This window comes from Poromitra crassiceps (genome assembly GCF_964638095.1).
Source record: "Poromitra crassiceps genome assembly, chromosome: 7".
Lineage (NCBI taxonomy): Eukaryota > Metazoa > Chordata > Actinopteri > Beryciformes > Melamphaidae > Poromitra > Poromitra crassiceps.
Window position 1 is genome coordinate 19483215 of NC_139628.1, and position 19145 is coordinate 19502359.

General features: G+C 44.8%; 1 protein-coding gene across 1 annotated transcript in view; it reads right to left on the reverse strand.

The window, feature by feature from the left end:
* Positions 1 to 7281, reverse strand: part of tec (tec protein tyrosine kinase) — a gene marked incomplete at its 5' end in the record, with an annotated part of 34866 nt that extends 27585 nt beyond the window's left edge. The window contains 5 exons of the mRNA XM_083639837.1: positions 346 to 613; positions 1787 to 1915; positions 4615 to 4720; positions 6020 to 6124; positions 7144 to 7281. Of these exons, the coding sequence (XP_083495963.1) occupies positions 346 to 613; positions 1787 to 1915; positions 4615 to 4720; positions 6020 to 6124; positions 7144 to 7281 (746 nt within the window). The remainder of the gene's footprint in view (positions 1 to 345; positions 614 to 1786; positions 1916 to 4614; positions 4721 to 6019; positions 6125 to 7143) is intronic.
* Between the last annotated feature and the right edge of the window lie 11864 nt (positions 7282 to 19145).

Genomic DNA, 19145 nt, shown 5'->3' on the forward strand with positions numbered 1-19145 from the left:
TTTTTTTACATGTAAATTAGAAGGAGGTGCGCATTTTAAGTGTGGTCACCCAGGGGCACCACACTGTAGTAATCCGGCCCTGACTGTATGTGACTTTATTTTTTATAAATAATTATGAGATGGGTGCCCTTTTCTTCACTTGAGCATCCTGCCCCCCAAAATGTCTATGCACGCCACTGTACATCCCTCATGTTGCTGGACATTCATAAGATTAAAAGAATATACTTTTCGTAGAAATCAACTGAACCGTTTCATGAAGCTACCCCCCCGTACTTGTTACGGGCCTTGTACCAGTTGACTACTCACCCGTACTTGTTACGGGCCTTGTACCAGTTGACTACTCACCCGTACTTGTTGCGGGCCTTGTACCAGTTGACGTCGCAGTGCTCCAGGATCACGTACTCTTCACTGCGCTGCAGCGACAGGTCGCGAGGCTCGGCCGCCGTGAAGTCGTACAGAGCCACCACCACCTCCTCCTCCTCCTCCTCCTCCTCCTCCTCCTCCTCCTCTCGATATTCCTCTTCCTCATAGCTGTCATCCTCAGCGGCCGTTGGGGCGGCGGGTGGGGCCCGACGAGGCTCATCGGGAATCGGGGGCAGAGGTTTCCTGGAAACTACATATGCAAGTAAAGCTTTATTTATATAGCACTTTGTAAAACACACAGTTACAAAGTGCTTCACACACACACAAAGAATATGAACGAATAAATGAATACAACGAAATGAATTCTAATATAAAACACAGCACAATGAGAAACAGACCAAATCTAGAGGGCATTGGGTATGAATAATCTGGGGCGACGAGCGTATTTTCTCCCTATCGCTCTGTCTCTGTCGCTCGGACGCCCAGCGATTTTTCTCCCGGGCGAATATACGCTCAATCGCTCGTTTGCATTGACTTTGTATGTAAACTCGATGCCAGCGAAAAACTTGAATAGGTCGGTGTGAACGCAGCTTAAGAGTACAATTGTATTGTATGTGATTTTTATTTTTATTTGTATAACCCATATGATGCGAGAAGCAGCTGGCCGGCCCCCCCGGTAATTTCACATGATCTAATCTGGCCCCCATTAAAAAAGGTTTGGACACCCCTGTTGACACCCCTGTGGACATCCCTGGGGTAGGTGTAAGATTTAAGTTGTAACTTATGCCTACGTTGGAACTATGTCACTTGGTGCAACTGTAATTCTTTTAGTAGTGCGTAGACTCGGACTTAGTGGACATTTTACGTTCAAACTAGGTTAAGTTTGAAACAGTTGCAGAGCCGTTCTGCTCAAGGGCGCAGCTCTGGGGCGCAGCTGTTACAGCAACGTTACATGGACAAACATGTCGCTCTTAAAGAGACAGGCGCTGGTAAAAATAAAAAAATAAATAAATAAATAAATAAATAAATAAATAAATAAATAAATAAATAAATAAATAAATAAATAAATAAATAAATAACAAACGATTTTCAACTTTCAATAATAAAAGTCGATCTTGATAATAAAAACAATTATTCGAAAATTGGAAATTCATTGCCCATCCTTCATCAGTTCCAATTTAGCCCATTTTCTACAAATTTTTCGTGCAAATCCGTGTGCTGACTGGCCAGCCATCAAGTGCTATCAGCAGTGCTGAAATCCACATCCGCATCATGTGACCCGCACCGCTGTCCAGGGTGCTGAAGACAGCTGCAGCGCTCGAGTCGTTACAATAAAGACGACTAGAGGCGGCCCTAACGGCGCTGTGTGTATGTGTGTGTGTGTGTGTGTGTGTGTGTGTGTGTGTGCGCGTGCGCGTCTTACTGTCTCCGAACAGGTTGTACTCCTCACAGCCGGGGGCCAGTTTCTCGACCTGGCGGCAGCAGAGCCACACCCCCTCCTGCCAAAACTGCGGGTGGAACTTCGCCACGATCTCCGTGTTGTGTTTGATCTCTGGACACAGACACACACACACACAGACACACACACACACGCACACGCACGCACACACACACACACACGCACACACACACGCACATGCACACACACACACAAACACACACACACACACACACACACACACACACACACACAACCTCAATTTATGCATGGCAGTAGAACCTTACAGTGGCCATTTTGTGTCTCAAGGCAGGGTAAACACAGGTGTATAACATTAATGAGGACCCCGGCACTGGAACACCTAAATGGAATGGAAGTTGGAAACCGTCGTTAATGTTATTGGTTACACCTGTGTTTACACTGCTTTGAGACACAAAATGGCTGATGTGAAAAGGGTCTATTGTATGTTATTTGAGCGGCGACAGGAGCGTAGGAGCGACCAGTAGTTTGTTTGCGTGAGTTCAGTGGCGTAATGTTGCTTTGATGATACAAGTCAACTTTCTCTGCTTTGCTTTACTCTGCTTGAGATCCATGATCTGCCTCACAGCCAGCACTGAGTGTGCTCTCCACATCCTTCCATAGCAAATACAGGCTTTTGATTAACTGTGTGGTGGCTCCTTTCTGTGTTCTCATGAGAATGGAGAGATTTTCTAAAACAGCGCTGGTCTAGAGTAGACAGGATGTTTTTTTTTAATGTAGGAGGCAGAAATATCCATCTGTGTGGACAGGGCCTCAAACCAGCGTTTCTGCTAATTTATATATATATATATATATATATATATATATATATATATATATATATATATATATATATATATATATATATAGTCCCAGATATGTGTCCTGGAGCATTTCAGTTTCACAGGCAGATACATATTAGATCTGTGTTTATTGAGCTTAAAAGCAATTGATAGCAGGTTATAGCCTATAATCTCGAGATTGCGGTAAATTCCCTGTGCCAACGTAACGCGTTGTGTAGGTGGTACTTGCAGCAACCCATGTTAAGGGCTTGCCCAGGGGTGGATTCGAACTGCCGACCCTCGGCTTGGGAGACCGTGTTAACCGCAATGCCAAGCAACGCCAAGAGAGCTAGCTCCCTTGGTGGAGCTGATTAACATGCCTTTATAGCTGGGGAGTGAGTTTAACCAATCCACTCGCTACCACTCGGGACTCACGAGGAATCCGCGCTGATTCAACTCGGTTACACCAACCATAGAGACACTGCGGAGTGCGTCATCATTCAGAAACCACGCCCAAAACGGGGGGAAACTACATGCTCGGGTGTTGCACACAAAGATCATATATATGGAAGTTGAACACTCCAACTTACTTCACTGACAGCTAGATCCACATTTTCTTCTCGCCAATTCTTCCTTGTTTTGCTCGGGAGTACAAAACAACTTTCATTGGCGATTTTTTACATTTGTTGTGTGCGCAGCCCCACCACACAACAGCTTTTAGCTATGTTTAATTCAAGGAAAATGACGCTGGTGTGTGGAAGTGAACAGAGCTTTTCCCCCGTGATGGGCGTGGCCTATTTTATGCAGTGTCTCTATGACCAGTCATTCAAATGGAACGTGTCTCCACAGAGGGGCTTGTTAAGTGGAATTCGCAGGGCGTTGTCTGAGACGATGAATGAGAAAAAACGAGTCATAAAAAAAGTGGATGTACTAATAGAGACACTGCATGTAATAGGCCACGCCCATCACGGGGGAAACGCTCCGTTCATTTCCACACACCATTTTCCTTGAATTAAACATAGCTAAAAGCTGTTGTGTGGTGGGCTGTGCACACAACAAATGTAAAAAATCGCCAGTTAAAGTTTTTTGTCACGGAAGTAAGTTGGAGTGTTCATCTTCCGTATATACGATCTTTTTGTGCAACACGCAACCATGCACGCGACATAGGAGAACGCCAGGATTGGAGGGGGGCTTTCTGTTTTCCCCCGTCTTGGGCGTGGCTTCTGAATGATGACGCGTTACGCAGTGTCTCTATGCTCACATCACAGATGAAGGCTACAGGTAACTAACAATCATGTGTTCTTACTTTTTCTTCTAGTTTAAAGTGAACCAAATATTGCCAGCAGAGCTTGTGGAGTTTAACTTATTCTCCGTTCGGAAAGCGAGTTGGAGCACCGCGTGTCAATCAGCTGTAGTCTGCTTTTAATAACATTACCGTCGTCGTTGACAATAACGTTAGTTAACGTTGGTTTCAGAAAATACTTTTTAAGCTTTGAGTCTCATCTCTCTCTCTCTGCAGGCGCGCAGCCTGTCCACCCGTTGAGAGCTGCTGACCGAGACACATTCAATCAGAGCGCGTGCAAATAAATGTAATCTAAATGTAACAATTGTTTGTTCATCACATAAGCCAGGCTATAATAACATACACATCATACAAATATTCACTATAGGCTGGCTGTTTAAAAGATGTGTGGACATTTGATTTGAGCCTATCACAATTCAAAGAGGGAGATAATTGGTGTCCGGGTGATTTTAATTGGTCAGACTCTGATTCATTTTAATGGTAAAAGTCTGACAATTACCAGATAACGGAAACGCTGCCTCAAACTGTCAACTGTCTGTGAAGTGTGAACTATAGAGTAGCCATTATCTGTTGTTCTACTGGTCTCAGACTAGACTAGACTAGAGTAGACTAGACTAGACTAGACTAGAATAGAATAGAATAGAATAGAATAGAATAGAATAGAATAGAATAGAATAGAATAGAATAGAATAGAATAGAAGTGCACTGACCCTCCTTGAGGCTCTGAACCCACAGACTTCTGCTGTCGTGACTGGGAGAAAATACATATAGTATATAGAGTATTGGAGTATTGGGAGTATTGGAGTCGTACACCACCTACACACACACACACACACACACACACACACACACACACACACACACACACAGGATGTAAGCACAGCACAGATTGGTCTCTTATCTCAGAGCAGTAGTACTGTTAGTTGTAGTACGGGAGTCGGCAAACTTTTTGATCTGAAGTGGCGTTTTTACCATTTTGTATTACTCGGTGTGTCTACATTAAAGTTAACATTAAGTTTAAAATGATGACTCCACATCACACTCTACACATTGTTCATCAACAATACACCTAATTTAACTTTAATTAACTTTTAACGTAACTTTTCTTTTAACCCCCTGTGGTTACAAATGATAGGCACAGTTCCCATTTCAGCATAGTGTTTTCAATGACATTGCCTCATTTTCCACAGGGTTTCAATGGCATTGCATTCTCCATTCTGCCAAGAAGGCAACTACTACTAGCCAATCAGAGACGGGGTAGGTCGGGTCTTCGCTGAAAGCGGGTGAAGGGAAAAAATCTCGCAACAAACTGTGCAACTGGCAATGGCTGATTTCCCCAAAACGCTCTTGCACATGGGTGCGCATGGGTGGGCATGGTGGTGCAGTGGAAGGGCTGTCGCGTCACAGCTACAAGGTCCTGGGTTCGATTCCTGCCTGGGATGCTGTGGGCGCTGAGGGTGTGTTCCCCACATGTCTTCAGTGCCTACTGCCCAGGTGGGCTCTCTTGTCACAAGGGCCTTTCTGTGTAGCCTGGTAAACCAGCCCGTCACGTGAACTCACATTTCATTTGGTTCTGCGTGACGGTCTGGCCCCAAAGCCAGTGGGGGGGTTTAGCAGAAGCTGTAGAGCGAATCAGCGACTGCGCTGTGATTGACAGCGCAAGTTGGCCAATCAGGAACGCTACTAGCACTGCACTAACAAAACAATAATGGCCGCCTCCTTGCCTGATCGTCTCGAGGAGTCATGTCAGCGTTTGTCTAGTTTAAACAGCCATAAGGTGCAGTTATTGCAGAAATAGACTCAATAACAACAATTAAACAAGTACAGGGGTATCGCAGAACCAAATGAAATGTGATTTCACGTGACGGGCTGGTTTACCCATGTGATGGGCTGGTTTACCCACGTGACGGGCTGGTCTACCAGGCTACTTTCTGTGTGGAGTTTGCATGTTCTCCCCGTGCTCCCTGGGGTTCCTAATCAGACGGGGTTTGTCCGTCCGGTTTAACGTTTTAATGGGTGCCTACAGTATATGGTTGCTGTCTGACCCCTGTTCTAGTGTTTCTCCACATTAAGACTACATTTCCCATCAGCCCCGGTGCCCCCTCCCTCCGGTACCTGGAAGGGGTATTTGTTGTGGCAGGGGATGGCCCCCCCGGTGTTCTTCACGATCTCCACACATCTGACGCGGCTCAGCTCGATGCAGCCCTTCCTGAACTTCCTCTGTTGATGACAACAGAACAACATGTAAACAACAACAACATCAAGGCAATTCACCCTGCTAACAGCACGATGCACCCGCACGCGCGCGCGCGCACACACACACACACACACACACACACACACACACACACGCGCAGACACACACACACACACACACACACACACACACACACACACACACACTAGTGTTAGTTTTGTCAGCTATTTTTTTATTTAGTCTTAGTCTTGTGTCAAATGTCCTTGTTAGTTTTTATCATATTTAGTCAACCTCATCCTCATGTTTTAGTTTAGTTTTAGTAGTATTAGTATTAGTATTTAGTAGATTATTTTAGTCTCATTTTAGTCAAAGAAAATCTTAACTGTTGTTTCTTTAGAATTTCCAAACTCATTGGACTCATTAATCTGTCAGAATGGTATTAAGGTTTGAACGTGCAATAGGGCCACAAATTTAACTGTTTAACTTCTTCTTCCTCTCTTCTGATTGGATCACTTCCCAATTTTTCCCTCACTAACATTTTAGTCCAGCTTTTATTTGTTGACAGAAATGTCAATAACTCTCTCTTTATCTCTCTCTTTCTTTCTCTAGGTTCCCAAAGTTATCCGTCCAAGTACCACTACGTACCAAACCAAATTTCCCAGGGAGCACTTCCACTGCGTAGACTAGAGCAACCCCCCCCTGCCAACATTAGGCTGTGAAAAAGAGGACCTCTTTGAAAATGTTTTTTCCCTCACCAAAATTTAGCCTAACTGTTATTTAGCTACCTTCCTGACAAACTAGCATGTCATGGTCGGTACAAATCGATTCCACGTCTTCTAGTTTCATAGGATACCAGAAACTTCACTCTGGCTTTAAAACTAGAGCCTGCTGCAGCCTCTGAAAGTCAATGTTCAAAATACAGAAGGAGGAGGGTGAGGTGTGTGCTCGCACGTGTGTGTGTGTGTGTGTGTGTGTGTGTGTGTGTGTGTGTGTGTGTGTGTGTGTGTGTGTGCGTGCGTGCGTGTGTGTGTGCGTGTGTGACCTCGGCTCTCCCGTCGTAGTAGCTCAGCTCGGTCTCGGTGAGGATGAACAGCCTCTCTTTGTAGTTGAGCGGCGACATTCTCCTCCTCTGCTGCGACCGCTTGATCAGCCTCTCCTCCAATAGCGGCTCGGCACTCATCCTAGCCCCGCCCACGCACGCCCGCGGCCCAATGGTCCTCGAGCCGGGCTCAGGGGAGGAGCTTCGTTTCGCCGATCCCAAGCTGGAAAATGAGCAGAATACGAGGGCTCAGCCGTGCAGCATTTTGGTAAACACCGGGTGGCAAACGGCAATGGAAACCTATGGAGCGTGAGCTTTGGGAGGCTTGAGTGTCATGACTCTAACCGGCTAACTCTGTTTACATTTAAAGAACTGTGACAGTTCACACAACTTTAACACAACATGCACACATCAAACTCTTGAGCTACTTCTGCTCTCACTCAGAATGTCAAAATATAAGCGATGTGATGTGTAGTTTTTGAGATATTGGCACAACTCATACGAATAACTGCCGTGAGGTTCCGCATTTCTGGGTGGCAAGTGACGTCACGCTGATTCGTCCTATAGAAATGAAGAAGTGAACATGTCACCCCCGGTCCCCGGATGATGTCTTCCCCGTCTGGGCCAATCAGGAACCAGTGTCACTTTGTTTTGTCATAAAGGGTTAACTAATGTGGGTGGGACCAGAGCAATCGAGTAAGAGAGTGGCGTCAGCGGAGGTCCAAAATGTGTCACTCAGTACTAGCCAATGAATAAGTGAAGTTATCTTTTATTTATCCCCAATGGGGAAATTCATCTTCTGCATTTGATCCATCCTCTACTAGGAACCTTCCTATAACTAGCAGCAGTGGGCAGCCGCAGTGCAGCGCCCGGGGACCAACTCCAGTTATTTTGCCAGTGCCTTGGTCAGGGGCACTGACAGGAGTATTAACCCTAACATACATGTCTTTGATGGTGGGAGGAAACCGGAGCCCCCCGGAGGAAACCCACACGAACACGGGGAGAACATGCAAACTCCACACAGAAAGGACCTGGGATGGACCGGGTTTCGAACCCGGGACCTTATTGCTGTGAGGCAACAGTGCGAACCACTGAGCCACCGTGCCGTCAAATAGCCAGGAAGGGGTCCTGCGCTACGTTTGAATGCATAAAATAAAGCAGATAATATACAATTTGATCCTTTAAACGTCTGACACAAACTGCCCATTTTGCTGCAACTCGACAGCGCTGCTTAATCCAGAACCTTACTTCCAGGAACTCTTGAGAGTAAAAAACTGGAGTGAAATGAAATGAACGACCCACGTTGTCAGCCATTTTAAAAAGTCAATTAACAAGTCAAAGGCATAACTGCGAGCAGTGATGTAGGTGTTTCAACATGTTTAACACAAGACAGCTGTTGTCACTCACCGTCTTTCTGTTTCTGTTGTCACACGACTGCGCAAGTATAGGCTAACTGGCTAACCAAGGCTAAAGCTCATTTCTGTGCCGTTATTATTTTGTGACCGTTGATAAATCACTTTACAGCTGTGCATCTGACAACAAAACTGTCTCTCTCTCGCCTCCCTGTCTTCATCTACGTCCCTGAACCCCTAAACTTTAGGGGTTTAGGGAGGTAGTAGGGCCTGAAGCGGGGATACTCAACTTGCTTTGCCCGGGGGCCACTTTCGTGAAATGATAGAAGGCCAGGGGCCAGTTAATAAACAAACAATATACATTTTTCTGTAGCGGATTGTAGGTTTTTGGGGTGTCAGCCGGAGTTTAGTCTGACAATGTTGTGCACACCGGATAGTTAGTTAGGTTAAGTTAGTTAGGTTAAGTACATACCGGTACAAGTGCCTGGGTGGCAAGCAGACGGCGGTATTTGACAATTTAGCTGGAGATCAGTCAAACTTTAAAACTAACGGGAAATTATTAGAAAATGGCCGGGGGGCCACTCTGCACCCTGTCGCGGGCCACATCTGGCCCCCGGGCCGCAAGTTGAGTATCACTGCTCCAGTGGCCTAAAGAAAGAGTAGCCTACCCACATAGGCTACATATTGCATACACAAATAACCCTCCCACAAGCACATATATAGCACACTGTACTCATAACACATAAGGTGCCTATACAGTACTTCTCATTAATAGTTTAACTTCCATTATATTAGGCTACATTACATTACATTACATTACATTACATTACATCATTTGGTAGACACTTTTATCCAAAGTAACTTACAATATCACACTTTGTCAACAAATCAACTATGCAACAGTCTGACAGCTAAGACTTGTAGAAAGTAGTTTGAGAAGGAAGTAACTTTTTTTCATAAACCCGCCCTGACAATATCCAGTGAGGTTATAGCACTGCCATCTTTGTATCTGTGTCTGTTATTGTTTGGTCGGTTCTGTCACTTGTATAGCCTACTGTAGCCTATAGGCTATTTGAATGTTGTTGTTTTTACATGGCTATTAGGTATTATTTTCAAAATGCAGAGGCAGTTCTGTGCATTATGGGAAGGAAATGGTGTGCTTCTGCTTGTAGGGAGCGGTTTGTTTCTGAGACCGTTTGAGTTGAAGTGTGAAGTTTGGATTTTTCACACGTCTGCTTTGCATTTAACGTTAGTCCAGATAGCATCACACCAGCTGCTTGCCACACACAGAGCAGAGTGACCAGCAGCATAGCATCACATCAGCTGCTTGACTCCAGTGTAATTATTATTATTATTATTATTATTATTATTATTATTATTATTATTATTATTATTATTATTATTATTATTATTATTATTATTATTATTATTATTATTATTACTGGTCCCCAGGTGCGAAATGTGGAGAAAATGGTGGCATTCTAAATGGGCGTTCAACACCTCCCAGCAAGCAAGGACGGACGTGGCCCAATCAGGGCCAGCTCAGTCAAGTTATATCATGACGAGTCAGATTTGGCCCAGAGTATCACTGTATCACCATCCAACTAACTTCATTCACCACTGAAATATCCATGAGGATAACTAAATGGTTGCAATCAATGTCAAATAAATCACATATTTCTCAGTCTGGTCTATAAAATCAGACTGATCAGTGTTTGTGGAACAATCTGCGCTGATTAACAAACTGTTTATTAGTGGAGGTGGGACGGCTGTAGCTCAGGAGGTAGAGCGGGTCGTCCACTAATCGCTTTGGATAAAAGAGGTCGGTGGTTCGATTCCCGCCTCCTCCAGTCTGCATGTCGAAGTGTCCTTGGGCAAGATACTGAACCCCAACTTGCTCCGGATGGTGTGCCAGCACCCTGCGTGGTAACCTGCCGCCATTGGTGTATGAATGGGTGAATGTACCCACTGATTGTAAAGCGCTTTGGATAAAGGCGCTATATAAATGCAGGCCATTTAGGCCATTTACGAGGAGAGGAATTGCGGGGAATCCTGCGTTGTCTCACTTGCATATCTTGTTGCCAGATTGTTTTGAGCAACAACAACAAAAAATACACTGCGAGGCGTAAACTACATTTATGAGTTGGAAGTTGGAATGTAGCATTTTGGGCGGGGTTAATGTGTTTCGGGGTTCTGCTTACACAAATTGTTATAGACGGTCACGCACTGTGATGTCCGATCCACAAAGACTTGACGCCCACATTTTAAATAAAAAAGCACGTATCATGCCGCGATCCGCTATATTCGTGTCTCGTCTAGCCTGTGTGTGCAGCAGCACTGGGTAAACAACGTTATAGCCTGGTGGAGACACTTGTAAAATTTGAGGGAACCCTCAATGATTGTTCGAGATTAAGGTTTGAATGAAATTACAGTACCTTTCGTTTTTTAAACTGTCCCGACTCCACGGATGTGATACCACTGTAAGAACAACTCGGGGGGTCCATGTTTTGAACGGTAGGCTATATTACTTCACCGTACAATTGATTACTTCAGCGAACAGATAGAGTGGTAGTAGAGTAACGGTCCAAAGCCCACTTGGGGAAGTAGTTAATTTTTTGAAAATGTAGCATAAATTGTTAATCTGGACATAATTATATGTATAAAGCTGCTGAATATACACTGTGTATATAGCAGAATAACTGAATATGCCCATTCATGGTATACAGTATGACGTCAGCTTGACGTTCCCGTGTAGATGTGTAAATCATCCCCAAACCGGCTGTGATTTGGCCACGTCCTGGACGTCACTGAAAGACGTCATCACTAGGGCTGGGTTAAAAAAAAATGGATTCTCTGATTTTTAATCGATTTTTATTTGAATCCTTTGATATCGATTCATATGTCCAGAGATCGATTTGTTTTATTCCATTTTTTTTTATAAACATAGGCTATAATATTATAGGCTGTGTGTGGTAGTTGAAACATAGTTTCAAGTTGACGTTTATTTAAGTTTGTAGTTGAAACAAAAACATAAATACTGTAGGCTACATAAATGGAAATGTTTGATCATTAATATCTACTTTTAGAAATTATATAGGCTGAAATAAAAATCACTGTGCATAATTGTGAAAGTGTCTTTATTGACAGATGAAAAGGCTGTTATTTACCCTTTGTCACCACCTGGTGAGTAAATATATGTGTAACTAAAACCATTCAAATTGACAACCGGTCCTTAACTTTTTTTCCCCATGTATCTACCGGTCCTTGGCGCAAAAAAGGTTGGGAACCCCTGTGTTACATAACTGGACAATCATGTAATTCAGGTTACAGCTCAAAAAACATGTTTTAGTATCTCTAACCAAATCGATATTGAAATTAATCGAATCAGAATCTAATCGAATCGGGATTAATCGATTCGGTAACCTTGTGAATCGGAATCAAATCGATTCTTGGAATGTGAACCAATACCCAGCCCTAGTCATCACAACGTCATCATGACGTCATTTTGCTTGCCAGTCAGGGGGTACAGAAATTGCAACAGCAACTATTTCACAATTCCACTTGTGGTTTCTGAAACAAGCTGAAAGAGAGGAAATGCGCTCAACCAGTCTGGATCCAGTTGATGATGCTGTGTCCAATGACAGCAGCATGACTTCTATACACAGTCAGAAGAGCGTTTTGTTTTTTCAGTTTTGGTCCTGAAACATCACTGTCAAAGGTGATGAAGTTGAGGCCTATCTAGAGGGGACAGATACGAATCTGGGCTGCCTTAAAGGTACATTCAGTGATGTTTTTGTGTTAAAATAAGTGTTAAATGGCTCTATATTCTGACAGGCAGCAATCACTGAAATAGAGTGTTTGGTCAGTGACTTGAAAGTTTTGAAACCCCCCAACCCCCCACTGTCCTCTATCTGTCTCCTGTAGTCCCTTTTTTTTTTTTTTTTTTACCTTTATTTATACAGGGGGAGTCTCACTGAGAGCAATGCTCTCTTTTTCAGGAGTGCCCTGTTCACATTCACACACACATTCATACCTGGAAGCTGACCAGTACAACCACAGTCTGATCTGCTGGCCACTGATCAGCTCCACTGGAGCAGTTGGGGTTAAGGGCCTTGCTCAAGGGCACCTCAGTGGTGGTAATGAGGGAGGGGCAAGCGCTGCCTTTTCACTTTCCCCACCCAGATTTATCCTGCCGGTCCCGGGGATTGAACCGACGACCTTCCGGTCACAAGCTCGCTTCTCTAACCATTGGGCCACCACTGCCCCACCACTGTCCTGCATGCAGGGCAGACGTATCTCTGCAACTGTAACTCATAGAGACTGATGGGATGGCAGCGTTGGATTCGGGGTGAAGAAATAGATTATAGTCCTTTATAGGCATCGCGATCCGACCTTTTGGCGCCGACCTCAAACTATCCAATCAGAGAAAAGTTGACATTTTCTGGGAAACGGAAGGTCAGATCGCGATGCCTATAAAGGGCTATAGAGTATGTATGTCACTGACCAAACACTCTATTTCAGTCAAGATAAAAAAGAGGTAGCTGTCCAATGTGGTTGCAGGAAAATCCCCAGGTGTTGGAGGCAGCAAAATGAGACATCCGAGGCACTCTGAAATATATTTAAAATCCTTTATTCCAGCAGGGACACCTGCTTTTTTTTTTTTACTCTATTTCAGTGATTGCTGTCAGAGTATAGAGCCATTTAACACTTCTTTTAAGTAGCTGAGTAGCTGGGGCAACGCAAGGCATTGGGGGTAATCATGCTCCGCTCTGGTACTGTGGCTAATAGGGGTGCTCCAAAAAATTGATTCTTGAAAGGATCGCGATTCTTAATGCCACGATTTCCTGGATCGATTCCAAACTCCCAAGAATCGATTCTTCTTTGTATTGTAAAACAAAACAAAAAAAACAGTGCACCTGAACACAACATGCAAGATACCAGCTGAATAAGTGTCCAAATGTCCATGTCATTTGTGTACTGTACTGCCACGGTGACACCACCTCTTGCACTTAAGAACTCTGGTTAATGTATTCCCCCCAAAATCTATAAATCCTTCTCAAAGTCTACAGATCCCCCCCAGCCTATAAATCCATCTTATCTGAAGAACATAAGGGGGGAATTCCCCCCTAGTTTGCAAAATGAATTTAGGCCCTGACTGTAATACTTCAGAAGTTCAGCATTGATACATTTGTCATTTTTTGTCATAGATGTACCTTTGTGTGTTATTGCAATATAAAACTACATAATTGAGAATCGATTCTAGATTCTGGAATCGAGAATCGTTGGAATCGAGAATCGATTGTGGAATCGGATCGTGACCCCAGGAATCGGAATCGGATCGGATCGTGGCTTAGCCGGATCGGAGCACCCCTAGTGGCTAATGCTAGCTGTTAGCTGTGGGGTAATGTAGTTACATGGCAGTAAAACGACACTGAATGACCAGATTGATATAAGTTTCAACCATTTCGAGTCATGCTGATGTTTCCATACAGGCCACCAGCGTTGGCTAGTTGTCGATATTTATCACGATATTGTGGCTGTCTAAAATGATGTTTTTCTCATCGCGGGCAAAGTGTCATGCTGCTGTTTCCGGTAAATATTTCCTTTATTTCCTGTTTGAGTGCAGACAAAGAGTATAGTGAGACAAGAGGAGACACACTTCTGCTTCTTTCACAACAGTGCGCCTGCAGTCAATTTGCATTGGAACAAACTAGCGGGTGGAATCTGCTGCCTTTCTCTCTTTTTTGTTATCAAGCAGCGTGCCGTTTTGCCAGAAATCGGGGGGGGGGGTAAATCCCCCTTTAATGACTTTCCAAGGGTGAAGAGGCTCTTCCTTAAATCCAACACTACCTTACCCCTGAGTGCACCTGTTGAACGCCTCTTCAGCCATGATTCATGGTAACATCTTTACCCCGCAGAGCACACATGCTGCCCCAGGGCCAGGCCCCGCGGCCCCTGGACCATCTCAATCCATGCAGCCCCCAACTTCCTCATAAAGAAAGCAAAACAATGCCGAAAAAATCAATAAAAGGCAGAATTACGTTAATAAATCTCATCTGCTATAGAGCCATTGGATTTGTATCACTATCTATATATTATATCAGGGGATTGACAGGCGAAATGACCAATCACAGCGGGAGAGAGGGTTAAAAATAAGCAGTGTGATGAAAATCAGGAGTGTTAATTGGCAGGTATGATGTCCAATGTGTGGCCCTTTGCTTACTTGTATGGCTCCCTGGGGGGGGGGGACATGTTGCCCGCCGCTGCACCAGAGGAACCACTTGACAGATGAACATTTTGAACAAGTGCTCCTCTTGCGCTATAGCATGTCAAGTCCTTTATAATCAAAGAAGCAAGGAAATCTTGCACACGAAATGAGACCTTTAAAAACATCAGCAGAAATAACATAGGCTAATATTATGCATGTTGTGTTAAAGTTGTGTGAACTGTCGCCGTTTTTAAATTGTAAACACGGTCAGCCGACTAGAGTCAGACGCTCAAACTCAGGCTGGGTTCCATTGCCGTTGCCACCCAGTGACACGGTTTGTTTTCCAAAATGCTGCTCGGCTGATCCCTCCTATATGAACATAGCAAGTTGCTACTTGCTACTAGGCTATAGTGGTATAGAGTCCCAAATAGGCTAACAAAATATAGCCTATAAAACACATAGGCTACTTTTAACAAGACTTCACTCCGCCTCAGCCTCACATCTAGGCATAAACAACTACAACAACAAAAACAACAACACTTTTCCAATGTTCTCAATATTCTCCACTCTGTTGCGCCGTCGTTATGTCCGACAGCACTTGAACGCAGCAGAGGGAAGCGACATACCTCCCAGCTGCGCGCTCCCGGCGCTTTGACAGCATTGGCGCGGGCACGCAGCACTCTGCTCTCAGGTGCTTTTGTTTCATTTCGGGCCAATTAGTGAAATCAGAAATCACCTTTTGAAAATCTAAATTCTCATTCATATCCCAGACTGAAGAAAAATCACTTTAGGATTCCTATAGCCTAATATTAGTATAATTAGTCTATGTTATCTAGTAGTGAGTTTAGTGACTTTTACAGTATGCTAGCTACTTTGTGTGCTTTTTCAATCTGGTCTCTACGAGATTTCTATAATATTTCCAACACAGTTCCCTATCTATCTGGCCTAGGCGGCCTATATTATAGGCTACTGTGATCTTCCTAGTAGGCTAGTAGGCTATTATTACAATGAATTAGGCGTGCTATAGACAGTGGTCTGCGGCTTGTCAACACAGCGATGATTGGGTAACATAGGCTACATCCCTAACAAGCTGGTAACGATCTAATATGAAAACAGGAGCAGTGTTTATTACCTTCTGTCTGCAGTTTGAGTCGGGTCTGTGCTGGAGTCCCGTGTCGGTTTGAATCAACTCAGGAAGTAAAGAAAGAAAGAGACGGACTGACCGACACAAACACACCGCAGAGACATACGAGGAAGTGAGGGGGCAAAAGAGAGAGAGGGGGGGGGAGAGGAGGGGGATGGGCAGAGAGGGAGGGAGAGAGAGGAAGAGAGAGAGAGAGTGGGGGGTATGGTGGAGAGAGAGAGAGAGAGGAGGAGGGAGTATGTGAAGGGGGAGAAAGGCAACGTCCAACACATAAGGAAGTTGCGTGCGTGTGTGTGTGTGTGTGTGTGTGTGTGTGTGTGTGTGTGTGTGTGTGTGTGTGTGTGTGTGTGTGTGTGTGTGTGTGTGTGTGTGCGTGCGCGTGCGTGTGCGTGTGTGTGTGTGTGTGTGTGCGTGTGTGTGTGTGTGTGTGGTCAGTGCAGTAGTAGGCTATTAGATCATTTGACTATATAGTTAGCTAAATCAGATACACAGTGAACATCCAGTTTCACCTCAAACTCTCAAAAGTCACAATCTTCTGGAAAAAGAGTAAAACAAAAAAACAGCTGTTGTTAACAGATGCAAGGATCAGGTTTTCTCACAAGTTTGGTTTAATTCAAATTAAGACTCAATTCTACAATAAAGACAATAAAGCGCTTTGTTTACATGGATATTATTTTATAGTGACAATATAAATGCATAAACACATAGGCCTGGATAGACAGACAGACAGACAGACAGACAGACAGACAGACAGACAGACAGGCAGGCAGGCAGACAGACAGACACAGCAGGCAGACAGACAGACAGACAGACATGCAGACAGACAGACAAGCAGACATACAGACAGGCAGACATACAGACAAACAGACAGACAGGCAGACAGACAGACAGACAGACAGGCAGACAGACAGACAGACAGGCAGACAGACAGACAGGCAGACAGACAGGCAGACAGGCAGACAGACAGGCAGACAGACAGGCAGACAGACAGACAGACAGGCAGACAGACAGACAGACAGACAGACAGACAGACAGACAGACAGACAGACAGACAGACAGACAGACAGACAGACAGACTCGTTGATTGATTGGTGTGTTGATTGGCACAGAAATCACAATATAAATGATAAAACCCCAAATCAACTCAAGAAACTCACATTTATCGGTTCATCAGTTGTAACGTCAATTTTCGCCATTGAAATCAAGCTATGCGATCTGTACGAAACAACATTGGGTATAAACACTGACAGCCCTTATGATCTTCCTTTGAGGTGGAGGAGGTATTTTCTTCACTTTGCTCAATAGTCTATTATTGGTCCAAAAGACTTCAAGACTGTCCAGTAAGTGGATGGATATTCCCCCGTATGTTAGCTCCTTCACACCCTGTGGCAAAGAAAATGTTAGCTAGCAACAGTCTGTTAAAATGGCGAGCTACCTGAGGCCTCTAAATACTTTTTTTTTAGCGGGGGGGTTCCTATCTGGAGGAACCCCGGGAGCACGAGGAGAACATGCAAACTCCACACAGAAAGGCCCTTTTTGACGGCCCGTAGGCACTGAGGACATGGCAATGGGGACACACCCTCAACATCCACAGCGTCCCAGTTCCTTCTTGTTGTGTCAGGCGCCAGCGCTACCACTGCTCCACCGTGCGCCACAGTGCCCCCTTCTTTCTTTGTTAGAAACATCTGAGATGAATCCAGGTGCACTGAGCACCGGCGATAGCCAGGCCGGAGGCATTATGCATCCGGGTTGTCCGTTGTTCGTTAACGCGATATCTGAGGAACGCCTTGACGGAATTTCATCAAATTTGCCTCAAACATCGACTTAGAGTCAAGGATGATCTGATTAGATTTTGGTGGTCAAAGGCCAAAGGTCAAGGTCACTGTGACCTCTCAAACGCCATTTTCTAGCTTGTTAATGCCTTATCTCAGGAATGCCTTGATGGAATTTCATCAAATTTGCCTCAAACATCGACTTAGAGTCAAGGATGATCTGATTAGATTTTGGTGGTCAAAGGCCAAAGGTCAAGGTCACTGTGACCTCTCAAACGCCATTTTCAAGCTTGTTAATGCCATATCTCAGGAATGCCTTGACGGAATTTCATCAAATTTGCCTCAAACATCGACTTGGACTCAAGGATGAACTGATTAGATTTTCGTAGTCAAAGGTCAAAGGTCAAGGTCACTTTGGGAGGTACGGTGGTGCAGTGGTAAGCACTATCGCCTCACAGCTCGAAGGTCGTGGGTTCGATTCCCACCTGGGACGATGTGAACGCTGAAGGAATGCGTGCCCGTCCGCATGTCCTCGAGTGCCCACCGCCCGGGTGGGGTCGTCAAAAGGGCCTTTCTGTGTGGAGTTTGCATGTTCTCCCCGTGCCTCCCGGGGGTTTCCTTCATATAGGAACCCCCTTCACCAAAACATGCAATATCCTGGTTGCTAATGTGGTTCCTCCTGTGGTCGTTAAGGGCGCCTGTTCAGAGGGAGGGGAACTGGTTGGAATAGCGTGATCCTCCCACGTGCTATGTCCTACCGGTGAAGCTTCCTCTGGCAGGTGAAAAGAAGCGGCTGGCTAACTGCCCATGTCTCGGAGGACGCATGGAGCCAGTCTCGGCTCTCCCCAGATCGGCAGAGGATGGAGTAGCAACCAGGATTGAGAAATCAAGTGAGCGCTAATGGGGGATAAAATGGGATAAAAAAATCGGGGGGAAAAAAAAAAAAAAAAAAAAGGTCAAGGTCACTGTGACCTCACAAATGCCATTCCCAAGTCCGTTAAAGCGATATCTCAAGAACGGCTTGAGGGAATTTCTTCCAATTTGTCTCAAACGTCGACTTGGGCGCAAGAATGAAAGGATTACATTTTGATGATCAAAGGTCAAGGTCACTGTGACCTCTCCAACGCCATTTTCAAGCTTGTTAACGCCATATCTCTGGAATGCCTTGACGGAATTTCATCAAATTTGCCTCAAACATTAACTTGGCTTCAAGGATGAGCTGATTACATTTTGGTGGTCAAAGTTCAAGGTCACTGTGACCTCACGAACGCCATTCCCAAGAATTAACTAATGGCGGAGGCATAAATGCGTTCTAGTTAACATCTGAGATGAATCCAGGCGCACTGAGCATGGTGCTCATCTCACCTCGACTCTACTCGGCTTTTTGAGTTTCCCACCTCTGTCCAGGTTCCTGAGGCGTGCTGAACCCATGCTGTTTTTAGTACCACCTCTGTCCAGGTTCCTGAGGCGTGTTGAAGCCATGCTGTTTTTAGTACCACCTCTGTCCCGGTTCCTGAGGCGTGCTGAAC